The sequence below is a fragment of the Meleagris gallopavo genome, chromosome 2 (assembly GCF_905368555.1).
Source record: "Meleagris gallopavo chromosome 2, MGAL_WU_HG_1.1, whole genome shotgun sequence".
NCBI lineage: Eukaryota > Metazoa > Chordata > Aves > Galliformes > Phasianidae > Meleagris > Meleagris gallopavo.
Genome location: NC_139405.1, coordinates 41,753,460 through 41,770,092, shown reverse-complemented (window position 1 = coordinate 41,770,092; position 16,633 = coordinate 41,753,460). Strand labels below are relative to the sequence as shown.

Below are 16,633 nucleotides of genomic sequence, written 5' to 3'. Positions count from 1 at the left end.
ATGGTTATCACATAAAACTATTGGGGAAATTGCAGCAAAAATCTTGTGTTCAAGGGAGTTCTTTTGCCTGTTTTAATCACACTGAAGCATTAATAGCAAGGATTCTCTGGCAAGAGTGCAAGCTAACCTCCTGGACACCTCCAGGCTGACCGTAGAACTCTGTGAACTCAGACATGAGGAGCGCATCTTGTTGTGGAGCTAGGTCATGAAGTCACACTTAGTGATCTGGCTTGACAGTGAGTGCCAGTCTTGCTGTCAACATGATGGAAGCCTCTCTCTGTTGGATGAGGAAGACTTCCGTAGCACGATCTCCTCTGCTCTCCATGCCGACCACAGCAGAGCAGGTGCGATGGGCACACACTCCATGCTGTGCCTTGCCAGGGAGAGGCCATTGTGTCTCCATAACCAGGCCAGTGTGAGGGCAAGAGGTCTCCTCCATGCTTTGTGCATCACTGTGGATTCGTGTGAACACTTACCTGCCTGGGTGAGTCCTTTACCCTTACTTGCAGAAGGAGTAGTGGCAGAAAGTGCAATTCCAGGCAAGGAATACGATGATATAATGTAAGTATATTGTGCCTGCGAAATAACAAAAGAACAAGTCTGCTGGCTCAAGTATTTCCAGCTGAGGCATGATCCTGACTCCAAGTGAAGACTGGTGAGTTCAGTTGAAAACAGTACAAAATAAGGCTTTGTGAGAGAGAAAAAAAAAACAAGTCTGTCAGATGCACCCCTCTGAAAGGGGAAGGGAGAGGGTTGGGACTATGCTGAGGCATGTTAAAATCAGTTCCTCCTTGTCCCTCTTTCTAGGAGGAAGCAGACAGCCAAGACAATGAATCTCCAGGTCCTCATGCGTGCATGCACTTACTGGTGGTTAGTGCTTTGATAAAACTGATGTTTCCAGTGTGATTACAGAACTGGTAAAGAAAAAAGAAAAGGAATCCAAACAAGTAGCAGGAGATACATCACTGATTGTTTTCTCAAAGGAGCAGTGAATTGTCAAATGCTCTTAGTTAATTCTACGCTGCTCAGAAAATGCAAGGGACCACAGAGATCAGCCAGAGGGAGCAGCTGCAGATCAGTGTGAGGGCATCCTAGGTGGTGATTCCTGGGACAGGCACTCAAGTTCAGCCCTCTGGAGGTGAATGATGAAGCAGTAAAAATTTTGATGTCTTCCAGCACTGGTTAACATACTGGGAGGAAGCTGCAGTGAAGCAGGAAGTGGTTAATATTGACACACTTTCCCAATTCTCAATGATAGAGGTAACCAAAACATTCTGCAGAGAAGCTATCAGTTGCCGCTGTCTTGTTCTGACAGACATTCCTGTCTTTTCCCTTCAGCATAAAAACATGTCTGTGTTGTGCATACAGTGTTATAAAGATACCGAGTAAGGTGTCTGTGCATCATAAGCAATCTATTTCAGAACAGGACAAATTGATGGTTAGGGCCATCCTGCATCTGATACCTGAGCTATCTGCCACAGCTGCACACTGGATAAAGTAAACATTCCCAGAGACCAGTTAAAAATTCTTGAACTTACTGCAGACTGAGAAGTTTCCTTGTCAAGGGCAAGAGCCATAACCAACTTTCCACGTTATTTTTCTGAATCAGTGCCAGAATGCCAACACAACCGAATCTGGCCCTTTCTGCTACTGGCGCCACCTGGCAGTAGTTACACAAGCATATCTGGAGAAATCATTGACCATTCTTCACTATCCAGCCTGTTGCTCTATGATAGCATTTCAGTGGCTTTAGCTGTGCTACACGGTTCTCCTACATATCCGCCCACAGTGTTATCAGGTGCCTGACTGAGTGTGGGCTAGATTAGATTTACGGAAACAAAAGGAATGAAATGTAAAGACATACTTGCATTTTCTGAGCAGCGCAGAATTAACTAAGAGCATTTGACAATTCACTGCTCCTTTGAGAAAACAATCAGTGATGTACCTCCTGCTACTTGTTTGGATTCCTTTTGCCAGTTCTGTAATCACACTGGAAACATCAGTTTTATCAAAGCACTAACCACCAGTAAGTGCATGCATGCATGAGGACCTGGAGATTCACTGATAACAGCAGTTGCCCACTCTTGGAAGAGACTGAAAGGTGAACTGTCCTCTGCTCCTAAACCACATGGAAATTCACAAGTATGTTCATGTCTCTAAAGCAGACAAACACACCTCCTGTTCATTGCACTGAGAGCTGAATATCCAGTACACTTAAAGCTTATTATAAGGAGAGTGATTTAGACTGTGCTTGATTATTTCACCAATCCACATTTGATCATGAAGAGGATCCATGTTCTGGGCACAACCTCCCACCCTCAGAAGTGCAACAAGTTGCATCTCAGTAACAACAGTTTAGGAACTGCAGTGCCTTCTGTGTGGAAGATCTGGGAGGAGATTTTCCTCCTTGCAGAGCAATCTCTTATGGGAGTTTTTGCCTGAGTTGTCTTAGATTGTTGCTGGGATTAGTGGCTACATATTGCATTACAATGCACAAATAACATGGGGGAGTAATTTGCCCTCAGCTGGTGTTTACGTCTTTATTCCCCTTTCTCCCCACTACGCAATGCCTCCCTTGAATTCTATTTTTGCACTGTCCTTTTTTGCTTTGCCTTACACCCCTTTCTTATGTATGTTCTCTTCCTTCTTTGCTCACCCAAGTTAAGTGACAGTGTTGATCCACCTGGGTGATGTGTATGGGTGGGATGGTGACTATCAGACTAACACAATCATGCACTTTTCCCAACAAACAGATCACTTTCTGTCTTGTCAGCTGACTGACAGGAGACTTCTCTGATTGAAGTGGCCAGTCAAGACCTCCAGTCTGTCTTTATGATAGGGAAAATCACAGTCCACGGGCTGAAAAACACGTGTTGCATCTTGGCCCACATAGACTGAGAGAAATCTTTGAGCTGCATCCAGCCCACTCAGGGACTGCATATTGTGCAGGCCTAATTACAAATTTCATTCTTCCATTTTATCACTTGTGGTTTTACATGGGAGTCCGGATCACAGACATTTCAAGATTTCCACACTATGAAACTAATTGCATAATTAGGCATATAAGCACCTTTTAAACTCTAGCTTTTAGTGCTTACTAAGGCCGTGAAGGCTACTGCTGTGGAAACAGAGGTGACTGGGGCATTCCATGGTGTAGGGCTCTTGTAAATACAGTCATACAAAGAACGTACAGTTCTAAAAAGAAATCAGGTCAATGAATTCAACATACTAAGGTTGAAATGTCAGTGCTTGGGAGTACAGTCTGATGACATGCTTTGAGAAACTACACTGGTAGTCATTTCAATGAGACCTGAAACAGAGAGCACGTGAGTGAGCGAGCAAGCAAAAAAACATTACCACAAAGGGTATCATCTGGCTACAGTATCAAAAACATAGAAATTATGTCAACGACTGCACATTTAACTCTACTTCTCTCTTTGCATGGTGCTTGCAACATTTCTGATACTTCTATGTTCTCCACAGCTTAATGTAAATTAGTCACACTGCAGGGTAAATTCATGCCTTCAAAGGGCAGCAGTTATTTGGAAATATTTAACAATATTTTGTCTACATTGTAGCGACACACTTCACTAAAACAATTCAGATCTATTTTAAGGAGAATCTGCTTTTAAGCCTTTCAGTATTGCTGCTGTCATAAGATAGGTGTAATAATGACATATTTTGTAAGTCTAATAATGTGGGCTAGGTTTCATGGATTCATTAACTCAGGTGGGGACAAAGAATGTTGTAATAACTACCTCTGACACGTGCATTTCCAGAGGGGAGACGTTTATGTAGACAGCTGCCCTCTCCGTGACTTCAGAAAAGACGTTTACAAAATGACTGGGTGATGCACAGCTGTATGCAAAACATTGCAGAAGTGGTGGAGAGTAAGGGGTTGGGACTGGTACTTCTCTCTTCTTTGGGATTCCAGGAACGAGCATTTGTTTTCCAGTCAACGCAATACTTTCTCATGGGCAGAGAAGGTAGGTTAATTCAGATTATGAGCTTCTGGCATCTTCAGTCAGTTGTTCCTTTCCTTTCACTACTGAATATCTTCCTTACCTCTATAAAACCTTACAATTCCCAATCCCTTTCCAGTCTAGACTTTCAAAAGACCTTAGGCTGTAGAATGACATTACTCATTGCCTACTTTCTCTACTCTAAGAGGAAATGTAATCTGACATGTAACCTCAGCCTACCAAAGAGAATAAAAGAATGAGCAGCAATAGATTAATTCACCCATTTGATTTTTTTTGTTTGTTTGTTTTGTGTGTTGTTTTGTTGTTGTTGTTGTTTTTCCCTAAACTGGCATATTATATATCCAAACTTCCATTAAAAAACTCCACAATTTTTAAAATCTGTTTGCTTAAAACTTTGATTTCCATCAACATGATCTTTAGAAAAAAATTGTTTTAACAAGCTTTTCTGAATCCAGTGATTATCAACGGAAGGACACACAGCTCTTTGTGCTTCTTCCATGCGTTGCTCAGTTAGGAGGTAGGCTGTTGTGAGAAGCAAGGCTGCTGTGAAGCAGAGAAGTGCTCTGAGTATGACTGTGCTCCTCCTTCAGAAAATTCCAGATTCAACATAAGAAATCACCTCTGATTCTTTACCATTTTCACATGAACCACAAACTGTTTCCCATCTTTTTATTTATCTATTTTTTAGTCTCCATTTTCAAATTGAATAGCACATACATTGATGGAAGAAAACAGACTGTGAGGTTTTACAAATGCAGTCATATGTATTGGGCTAGGAGTGATACCTAAACACTATGCAGGCCCTTAACTTTCCAAGTGCTCTGTAACCATCGTTACCTATTTAATCTCAAATTCACCTCATCTGATTAAACCCTGTAGAAGGCCTTAGCAATGATCTGTCTTCTCTGACTGGTTTACAGATGCCCAACTAAAACCTCGATGGATGCTTGTACTGTGATATTAGGTTGGACCTTGGCAATCCATAGTATACAAGAAGACATGAGTAGGTGGAATCAGATGGGACGGAAGCTGCAAATACCAAGAAAAAAGATTAAGGGGAAAAAAGGTTAAGGGGGAAGCAGATAAGTATTACTACAAGATATAATGCTGGAGAGAAATGATGAGGATGAAAACTAGAGGTGGAAATAAGAGAAAAATAGGAAAGCCAGAAAACAAAAGAGGAAGGAATAGAGAAAACAAAAAAACCCTAAATATAGAAGTACCAAATACAGAAAAACACCAAAGGGAGCAGAAAGCCAGAGGCAAACAGGTGGAAGGAATTTTAAAGAAAATAATGAGAAAATGTATTGACAATATGTGATTATAACTTTCTTTTTCTTTTCTTTTTTTATGAACAGGTAATATAAGCAACCTGAATGTAAAAATACAGTTTACATTTTGTGGTCTGACAGAATGTTGGAGAGACCAGAACCTCAGCTGGTGGTGTATCAGACTAAATTGGTCTAAGTTTAACTGAATGAACATGAAAGCACGAAGGAATGGGGTGCGATATGTGTGTTTTAAAATTAGAAGAACATCCTGAGTCATTCCAGAAGAAACAGGTGGATTCTGGAATAACTCATACAGTGTTTTCCTTATGTTTCAATATTTTCTTTCCTTAATTAGTGGTGGCAGAAAACTAACATGTGGTGAGATTTGAGAAACCACAATAACCGTATTAGCTAAACGAGAGTAAATTTCCTTTCAGAGTTCTAACATACAAGCAAAAACTAGCTAGATGTGGGGGCTTCATTTGCATACCTGGCAGATTTTCAAATAGATGTCTTAAAAAGAAAAAACTCTTTCCATTTGCTGCAGTGTGAAGGCGAAGCACAAAGTGTCTGCAAGAAAGGCTGTCTGAGCTTTGTAACTGGGTCAGAAGAAAATGCGCTAAGGAGGTAAGTTGCGCTAGCTATCTTGTAGTAATTTGGGCATTAACCTAAAAGGACTTCATTCTTCACTTTCTGGAAGACTGTTTCTCTTGCTAAATATTGGATTTATTGCAAGCAAAAAGCATGAGATACATTGAAATTAAAAAGCTCTTGAATATGGAAAAAAATGAGAGATAATTTTTGTAGTGGATAATCTGAAATTCTGATTTATCTTTTAATGAAACAAGCCATCTTACTATGCCTCATAGTAAGATGGTCTCATTCTGTGAAATACACGTGATAGTATTCAATTGCTTCCCAAGCTAAACTGTTAGCATTCCAAATGCAAGCTGTTGTCTGAAAGAGGTGCTGGAAGCTATTACTAGTAGACGTGCTTCTTTGAATATGGAGTACAATCATGATGGACTTGGTTGGTGACATGTAGTCGCATCCAATTTTGTAATATAGATAAAATTTCTGCTTCCATTACTTTTTATTTGCCTCTTACATGACTGCCTTACGCTAGATTTGTCTTTGTACAAAGAAGTTTGTGCGTGAGACTCAGATCCATCTAGTCAGTCCCAGAGACAAGAGAAAGGAGCACTTAAAGTCCCACAGAGGAATGGCCTGCAAATCATTTCACCAACACAGAATGTGCTCCTGCTCTGAATGTGTTGTTTTTAACAGAACTGGGGTACGTGTTTCAAACTGTCAAACACAGTGAGCAGGAATCAGTGGTTTAGTTCAAATAGTTTTTAGGCAGAAAATGAGTTATCTGTATGCAAGATCTATGCTGTTGCACATAGCTGTGTTACTACAAGAAATATAAGCACTTCAACTTATCAAAAGTAAACGTACTGTTTCTCACAGCACTTGATGGAAAGAAGAATTAGAAATGAAACTCGCATTTTTATTTCCAAGAAAGTTCAGAAAATACCTTAGGAACGTTCACATGAAATGTGAATCATGTTAATTAGATTATTTTTGTTACGACATTTTGAAATGCAAATAACAGCAAGTTAGTGGAACAGTAAAAAATGTGTGTTTTTTTTTTAAATAAAATCCCATGGTAAAAGGGATAAGGTGAATTAAGTGGCCTGAAAATTCCCAAGGCTTTAATGATGAAAATTGCAATGAAAATGTGAACAGTTTACGGGCTGGTTCGGTCTGGTTCCGTGACTAGAAGGGCAGAGAGATCCGCAGATCTGCGCCCCCGGAAAAGGAAAATAGGGGACCCCGAAATAGTTGAAAACAGCGGCAACAATCTGAGGTGAAATAAACTAATTTACTAAATATAGTATCAGCAGAATATAAGCAGAGAGAGAGAGAGTGTGTGTCTGGAAGGTGGATCGGCCTCACCACAACGCTGAGATGAGAAGTGCAGTCCAGTTGAGCCGATGAAGAAGCGCAGGCAGAGAAGCGCAGACGGAGAAGCGCCAGCGAAGAAGCACAGGCAAAGAAGAGAACATAAGGTGACCTTGCCAGGAGTTATATCTCCTCACTGACCACAAAGTCCCTTGGGGAAATGTAGTTCTTCTTCTCCTCCGGACAGGCACCCGGAACTTGAGCATCAGCAGTCAAACCCCCAGTGCATTACATGATGTTATGATGTGGAATACTGATAACCAAAAATCATGAAACCATGATATAAGTGAAATAAGTGGTGAGGAGTAGTTTGTTACTGTGATTAAGGATGTCTCGAAAGAGTCACTGGGTTTGGGCAGCATTGGTGTGCACCTTCCACTGCACCATTGCTCATACATCCTCTCTGCTCACAACTCTGCCTCCACTCTGCCCTTAGCACTGACCCACAGCTCAGCTCTCCTTGCTGAGCATTGTAGGCCAATGAAAACGTAGGTATTCTTCTGCAGCTACTGTGAGATGCTGAACCTGGATGGCTCCAAGCAAGGTAGGACACGTGGTTGGGCATGGTGGCAGCTAAGAATACAGGAATGGTCCTACAGACTACAGATCCTCTCGGGACCATGCCTTATTTCTGAAGATGGCCAGAAGCAGAGAACATCTTCCTTGTGTCTTCTGTCCTGGGATATCCTTGCAGCTTTCAGGAGTCTGTTTCTAACCATGCTACTGAGCTGGAAACTTCCTGCAAGCTATTAGGAAAGATTACCTCTGCAGGCCTCCTAGATCTGCATTTGCCTAATCTCTCTTTGAACTCTTGTGTGTGTTTTTCCTCTGTAACATCCAGAAGCAAAAAATCCCCCAATGTGTGATGATATTGTATTTTACCAGATATTACCTGCTAACTCCACAGGCAGCTCCCTATGTTTTTTTTTTTCTCTGATTCAGTAAATCATTTTGCATTTAAAGCCTCCAAAAACTCGTGGTTTTATAGAACTCTATCATGTCTAGGAATTTTCTTGTCCAGACTATCTTCTCCATCTTTCTTCAGCTAGTTGTCCTATACACCTGATAACTATCTAGCAACAGCCTTGCCTCACCATACGCCTCCTGAGCAGGAATGAGCAGAACTGTATTGTAGTTGTGTGGTGGGAGCCCAACAGATTTTTACAGAAGCATTACCATAACTTCTGCTTTATCGCTTCTTGCTTTTCTAATCATTCTTAATAAAATGCAGCTATTTTAAGTCGAGTTTTGTGGAGACTGAGATCAGGTAGGATAGCCTCCTGGCTGCTTAAGACATTATAATTTAGTATCAATGCATTTGAAAAGAAATAGAACATCATAGGCAACTAGAGAAGAATGACAGATCTCTAAAAGATGTCCCAGGTACACAGTGAGCAACAGAATCATGTGTGGTAGTCTGACTCCAAAACTTCATGCCCATCCAGTCACCACAGATCAACAAGTCTTTTGACCACTGCTGTAACTCGATCCTATAACTGCAGGTGTTATCTTGATTTATCAATGTAAATTTGTAGTGGAAATTATCTTAATGGTCTGCTACTAATATTTCTCTTCACTTTCTGTCTTTAAATCATCTTTTCTGCACTGAAACTCTTAAATCTCTCTTCCACATATTGAACTTTTCTAAACCATATTTCATTAGCTCAATTATTTTACAGATTCAGTCTTAATTTTCCCCCGATATGGGATGGCAGGCAGTGCTTTGTTCCAAACAGCAATAAGAAGTCCAAATTATTTTTTATTGAGTCCATTGAAGTTAGAGTCACAGTCCAGATTGATTTCACACTTTTTTGCTCTATAAGCAGCAAAGATATTTTTTCAGCAGCAATAATTTAAACATCCATGGGTGTCTCAGCATACAAATTAATACATAGGAAAAATGATATCCACATTTCAGGGTTTTTAAGTATTAATGTGTATGCTAGTGATTCATGTAAATATGTTGGGATTTAATGGTAGCTGAACCAATGGCTTGGATCCAAAAAGAACCCATAAATATAAGAAAATGCTATATGCCTGCTGAATTGATTACGAATGATGGTAATTTATTTCTAAATCCACCCAGTCACATCTTTGTATCATTTCCTGGTTATGGTTCATGCAACGCAGTACCATACTTAAGCTGCTTGGGATCTGCTTGCATTGTGGTACGCTCTGTTCTGAATGAAAATAGGAGCAAAACATCTATCATCCTATATTTCTTTAGGATCTATTAACTTAAGCGTAGCTTAAAAGACTTCCTGTATTAATGCTATCTGGTGCCTCTAATGAGGTAACAAGGCTCAACTGAACACTCACAGAAACAGTTTTTAAAATAAGAAGAAAGAATATACTATTTCAGTTTTCTCTACAAATTACCCACTAATCTATATTGCAATCAACAACTAAAGCCTAGAAATAGAGACATATATATTTAAAAAAATAATGAATCATAAAATGAAGTATTTTCATTTCTGATTTCAATTAACTTTAACAACAGATGTAAACAGATCGAAGAGTCATAGAATAATTTTCACCAGAATGGGCCTTTAAAGATTATCTTAACACTTTATTTTTAATGATTCTAATGTTGGCTCAGTTTTTTGAAAATAGAATTATTATATAGGTAGTCTCACTCAATTATTCAATGACTTCTCTTTGCCTTGCACATCTCCAGCACAGATAAGGTTAAATAATTTCCTTTACATAAAAAGAAGGAAGTTATTGCTTGTCAGGAGGAAGTGGTGATAATTTCAATTTAACTCCGTACCTTTGACTCTTGCAGTTATTTCTTGTTTTTTTTTAAATCAAAGCGTACTTCTATTGAGGCTGATTGTAAGTGTGCTTGATGAAGAATATAACAGCCATAGAAGAATGTAACAGAGTCGTACAGTATTATCTGACCTATAGACTATTTTCAATCTGGTAAGTACTAAAATAGATTATATATAATGCATGGATGCATGCTGAATACATAAAAACACATGCATTAGCAGGAGGGTGCTTGTAAAGGTAGGTAATGCTTGATTAATAATTTCTGATTTCCTCCAAATGCTGAGAAATCTTTTCCCTACAAAAATCCATCTTTTTCCTGAGGTCGTTCTTCAGCCACTGTCTTATAATTCCAATTCACCTTGTACTTAAGACTGTAGTTTAGTCTTACTTTGGAGTACTCACATATTGCTTCTATAGCTAAAGGAAAAGTTAATGTAGATAGAGTGGAAAATAGAGAGCCTATATGACATTTAATGTTCATAAGTATGTTTGTGTGCATGTACATAGATGTGCCTCTATGTAATAGATAAACACTATTAGAACACACCCAACTGAGCTCACTCCTATATGTACAGAAATTTATTTTTGAAAATTCCCTAATATATTAGTGCAAAGTAAAGCTGCCTATTGAAAGACTGTTGCAGAGATTTAAATCAAGAAGTTTATAGTTCTGATTCAGCTTCCTTTGCAGTCAGTGCACTTTCCTAACAACTTTGGTGAATTCTATTTCAAATTCTCAAAAGGAAATAAACTCAAGAGATTTAAATCAGATTCTAAATCTGATCTCTGCTATTCTGGTTTCAGTTTGAATCTTTCTCTACCCTCTTGTACCAGGCAGCCTCAAGAGGCTTTTGTTGGTCCTCCTGTGATGAAACGTGTGGCTGGTGGTGCCCCAAAGAATTTCTTAGGGATATAGAGAGACTGTGCTTACAGACTTCAGGAAACACACGTATCCCCTTCTTTCTAAATGCCTTCACACTTTTTTTATTCCATTCATGCTTTGTATTCAAGAATTACTTTTATATCCAAGGAAGGTATGTCTTCCTATTTATGTATGTATGTATGTATGTATGTATTTATCTATTTATCTATTTATCCATTCAACAGTAACATAACAGTTTCTAAAATAATAACCTAGAAAGGTATCACGGTTTTATGTTTTTTGATTTTCAGTATTCCGCATCATAACATCATGTAGTGCACTGGGAGTTAAAGTGTTAATGCTCCAATTCCAGGTACCTATCCCTATACATCACAGAAGTTATGGGATGTGGCCCTTCCGGGTGAGGTGGGCTCTTAGTGCCTGGCAGTGGGTGCTGGAGGGTGCCTTCCTAGCCGTTCCAAGCTTTTCAGGTTTGACTCGGTCTCAGTCAACCCTCTCTCTCTCCTATTTTATTTGATTTATTAGTCTCAATTTCAATTAGGTTGAATTATATTGTGTTATCTTGCATTCCGGTATCATAGTTAGTAAAATAAGTTTTCCTCCATAGATTGTTGCCGCTGTTTTTTTTTTTCCTTCCTTGAGCCCAGCTCCCATCTCCCCATCTCTTTTCCCTTTCCCTTCCCATTTTGTGGGGCTGGGACCTACTGCCCCCCTGCCACAGGCATAGATTGATCTAGTTAACTCCGTGACAACAGGTAACTGTTTAGCACAGGCAGTGCAAAGGGTAACAGAGACACCACAAATGGGCATGTGGCTGGCTGAGGCAGAGGAGGGAGAAGCAGCAGCTGCAGATGAGGGTAGCTCAGAGAAGACAGACCAGGGTCCACAGTCCCAGGTGTACTGTATGACTTGGCGGCTTGCCTTATACACCTCTGCACTTCAGAGAAGACACTTCAACTTATTAAAGTTTGCTTCAGATGCTGTTCAACGGCTTTCGTGCTGTCATATCACTGCAGCTTCTAAAAATCAGCCTTGAAAAGCTCACAGAGGAAGTTGGAGCGGTGGTTAAAGATTTGTTTAAAAGACAGGAAAGCCAAAGAAGCTGTGATGTGACCACATGCTTCAAATGCTCTTTTACCCATCTGAAGACGTCCAATATGAGCCAGACTCCTTACTTGAGGACACTGATTCTTGCTATGCCTTTGGAGAGTGAAGACTGTCCTGTCCTTTCCTTCTCCCAGGTTCCTTGTAATATCTGGACTGCTTTGCAGATCTAGATCTCCTGCCTGTGGGCTCCTGTGTGAGGTTAAGCAAGTCAGTTACATCCAGCTTTGTGCTTGTGGCCTTCAATGGCATGCTCCTACCAATGGCATGTTCCCCATTTTATCCATCTAAAGTCAAAACTTTAGACCCTGTGGTCTGATTTGCAGAAGTCTGAGTCTCACTGCAATCACAGTCAATGGATTTGACTTTACATAACTGAAATCCTGCACAATGATAAGCACTCTTAAAAGTGATGTGGGGGGGGAGGGGACAGGTACTTACTGTACTTACTATAAGGACTCCATGCTTGAGTTTCTCTTCTGTAAAAGAGAGTCAATAACATTTTTTCATCACACATACACATAAAAAAGAGGTTAAAACAGTACATATTGTTATGGAGTATAGTAAGATGCTAGGTTCTGCTGCTTACTCTTCTATATTTATCTCAGTACACTGATTTAAACTGTCACACTGCATTTTTGAAAGTGAGATTTGATTTATTCAAATTTCCTGAGGAGTGAAGTCAGTGTGAATTAAAGAACACATACTCTCATCCATCGCTTATAAGCTCTAAGAATATAAGATGGTGCTCTTAGTTATACTGATACAAACCACCCACCTTCCATAACTGCACACCATGCTGCAGAGATGTGCATTTTGTTGAGATATTGTGTCTTGTTGATACAGCTGATGTGATCTGGTTCTTCTTGGAACCCAAGTTCCATTTCCAAATGTTTTTCTGCTTCTTCACATTTCTTGCGCTGTTTTCCCAATCCAACTTTTATTTCCTTTTCAGAAATCTTGGGAGTGCATTTTGAAATTCTTCTCCACATATATTTCCTTCTCAGAAAGAAGCTCACTAACAAAATGAATACTGTAAGTACTTAAACGACAAACCATATATAGAAAGGATTAACACCTATGAATTGACTCTTGATCTTTTCCTTTTTTTTTTTTTTTTTACAGACAGATTTCGGTACAACAGAATATTCTTTTGATATAGACTACGCTTCTCTAATTACACCACCTTGTTCCAAGTTGGAAGTCAGGAACTTCACAAAAGTGTTTCTGCCAGTTGCATACTCGCTGATTTGTATCGTCGGCCTAGTTGGTAACATCTTTGTAGTGATGACCTTTGCGTTATATGAACGAACCAAGTCCATGACGGATGTGTACCTCTTCAACATGGCCATAGCGGACATACTCTTTGTGCTGACTCTGCCACTGTGGGCAGTGAATTATGCTGCTGACAAATGGATTTTTGGTAATTTCATTTGCAAAATGGCCAGAGGTATCTATGCAATCAACTTCAGCTGTGGCATGCTGCTTTTGGCCTTTATCAGTGTGGACCGGTACATCGCAATTGTACAGGCAACAAAGTCATTTAAACTCAGAGCAAGAACGCTCGCATACAGTAAATTGATTTGTTTGGCTGTGTGGGCATCAGCTATCTTAATCTCCAGTTCCTCTTTTCTACACAGTGAAAGTTATAACATCTCCATTAATGAAACCAAAGAGATTTGCGATCACAGATTTGACAAAATGTCTGACAGCATTGTCCTGAAATCACTGCTGCTGTGTCTACAAGTGGGATTTGGATTTTTTATACCTTTCATATTCATGATTTTTTGCTATGCATTCATTGTCAAATCTTTACGACAAGCCCAGAATTCCAAAAGAAACAAAGCAATCAATGTGATTGTATTAATTGTAGCTGTTTTCCTATTTTGCCAGGTGCCCTATAACACTGTTCTTCTTGTGGCAGTTGCAAATATGGGCAATAAAGAAAAATCTTGTGACTTTGAAAAGGGAATGGCCTATGCAAAATATATCACTGAGACCATAGCATTTTTACACTGTTGCTTGAACCCTGTACTCTATGCATTTATTGGAGTGAAGTTTAGAAGTTATTTTGTGAAGATCATGAAGGACCTTTGGTGCATGAGGTACAAGAAATACAATAAACGTAGTTCAAAGACAAATTCTGATATTTATCATTCACGACAGACAAGTGAAATTCTGACTGATAATGCATCTTCTTTTACTATATGATATAATTTTTACAACATTATTTCTGAAGGACTCTGTTCACCAAGCAACCCAATACAGTCTCACTGTGTCTGTAGTAGACAGTCTTTTGGGGCTTCTCTCTACCTCAAGGGGAGTAACCAGGACTTACAATTCCTTTCAGGAAAATAATTAACATAAAAGAGTAACACCATCCCACAGAAAACTGAAATCTTATTTACTTCTTTGAACATTTATCCTCTTCTAAAGTGCACACTCAGAATTATCAGAAAAGTGAAGTTTACAGAGGAACTCTCCTTGTTTCTAAGAAAAATATTGTGTCTTGTTTGTCCTACATCTCTGAAATATCTCAAAAGCACAAAGGAAATGAATCAGGCTATGTCCAGGTTCATTCTACTTACATTTATGCTGTTGTTATTAAGTATTTATACCTGGAAGTCTTATTTAAGTGTAGGTCTCCACTGTATTTTTCTGGTAGACAGGTCACTCAATGGATAATACTAACATAAATGGATGACATTTTGAGCAAAGCACGGCAAAGAAAGCTGACAAAGAAATGAAGAAACAGGTTCCAGGAATAGCTGGAATAGCTGGGCTTAGATGTCAGATCTCATAAACTTTTGCCTGGTTCTACCCTGCACCTGCTCATCAAGAATTGCAGAAGCTTATACTTGGGCTGAGGCTGGTCAACGCTGACAAAGACATAAAAAAGAATTAAAAAAAAAAAAAAAATCCAAAAAAAAAACAAAACAAACAAAAAGAAGAAAACTGCGAAATAAAGAGCACTGGAGCAGGCTCCTCAGAGCAGTGCTCATGGTACCAAGCCTGCCAGAGTTCAAGAAGTGTTCAGACAATGGCCTCAGAACTAAAGTTTCATTTTTTTGGGAGAGTCTTGCACAGAGCCAGAAGTTGGACTCAGTGATCCTTGTGGATCCCCTCCAGTTTGAGATATTCTATGATTCTATAATTGATATATGTGCAGAGAGGTTTTTCTGATATCTAATTACTTATCTTCTGAACTGACAAAAGATCTTTACTTGGGATATTCTTCTCTTCATTTGGCCCTGGATTCCAGTTCTGTGCTCTTTTGAAGCTGATCACCTTGTGAACATTTCTTGGTGTGTTATTTCTTTGTCTTATTGCATCTTTCTAGCTGAAATTCACACTCGACATTCTAGAAGCAAGCAAACTGAACAGAAATGCCTCTAGTCAAATCCCAACCCTTTTTGTTGTAACTAGATTGGTTGCAGAACATTTATTTCTTTGTATTTTGCTACCACTCACAGTTTCCATAGGAAGGGATTTACTAGCACCAAGTATATACATACTTAATTCAGCCAGAATTTTTGACTGAGTTAGTCAGCATTTTACTTACTCTGAATATAGGGATATTTCTAATACATGCAGATACTTGTAAGCAGTAGATCCTACTGGAAAGGACTGTCCAGTAGACCCTCAGTGAAATTTCTGTTCATTGAGAGAACTTCACCACCTTGTAACAATATGTGAGGTGGCCAGGTAGACAGGATAAGGAGTTGATGTGTACCAAAGAGTGGAATGTAGGTAACAATGAGAGCCCCACTACCTTGTGATTGCAGTGTGCTGAAGCTCCTACCAGTTTTCTGCAGTTCCTCTGCAATGAGGGCAAACTGGTTTATTGTTATGCACAATATTCCATTTCTATGGCAGGAATAAATGAATGCTATATGCAGCTGGATGTTTGTCTTGGATTTTCTTTTTGCTCATGGCTGAGGAGACAGGATTTGGAATCAATAACCACTTCTTTCTGAGCAATGCAAAGGGACAAGAACTATAGGTCTGAAGCAAAATAAATAAATAAATAAAATAAAAGATAAAAAAAATTGAGGAATGGTGTTGATATGGTATAATGTGAAATGAGTATTGCTTGCGCTGGTGTAATTCATCCTTGTTTACAGTGCACTGTGACATTCTTAAATGTCAATGCCTGGTGTCTACTTATCATCACTGAATAATAACTTAGGCAAGAATATGATTCAAAATTATGTAAATGCATATGTGTGCATTTGTTGTATATAGCTCTGGTGATTTTCTGTGTGATAATTCAACAAATAAAAAACGCAACAAAGATAAAAAGCCCATCTCTAAGGTTCTAACTACATGTATTACTTTGAAAATTCTTTTATTCAGTGGAAAATCTCTCATACCTGAAGACTTAGTGTCTCTCTTCACTTCATGGTCACTCTCCACCCTGTTCTATGTGGTGTCCCTCCCACAGAGCACTGCCCTTCCTGAACAGATCCTGCCTGTCTTCCCACAGGCTGCAGCTCTCCAAGCAATGCTCCAACATGGCTCTGTATCATGGGGCTCACCCTTCAGGCACTGCTCCACACAGGTCCCCACAAGCAGCAGCACCCCTAGCCCTCCTGCCCCACCACGGGCTGCTCCCCACAGGCTGCAACTCTGGCCTGGGGAGCTCCTGCAGG

At 39.5% G+C, this 16,633-nt stretch overlaps 1 protein-coding gene across 3 annotated transcripts; it reads left to right on the top strand.

Annotated features, from left to right (window-relative positions):
* Positions 1-3,911: 3,911 nt before the first annotated feature.
* On the top strand, positions 3,912-16,283 carry CCR6 (C-C motif chemokine receptor 6). 3 transcript variants are annotated; one of them, XM_085219869.1, is made up of 4 exons: positions 3,912-5,881; positions 7,153-7,326; positions 12,937-13,016; positions 13,107-16,283. In XM_085219869.1, the coding sequence occupies exons 3-4, from the start codon at positions 13,008-13,010 to the stop codon at positions 14,190-14,192; spliced, it is 1,095 nt and encodes a 364-aa protein (XP_085075995.1). In that variant the 5' UTR covers positions 3,912-5,881; positions 7,153-7,326; positions 12,937-13,007; the 3' UTR covers positions 14,193-16,283. The 3 variants fall into 3 exon arrangements, with proteins under 3 accessions (XP_085075995.1, XP_031408298.1, XP_010705386.1); XM_031552438.2 differs by lacking the exon at positions 7,153-7,326 and having other exon boundaries at positions 3,913-5,881; XM_010707084.4 differs by lacking the exons at positions 3,912-5,881; positions 7,153-7,326 and adding an exon at positions 9,687-10,144.
* Positions 16,284-16,633: the final 350 nt, after the last annotated feature.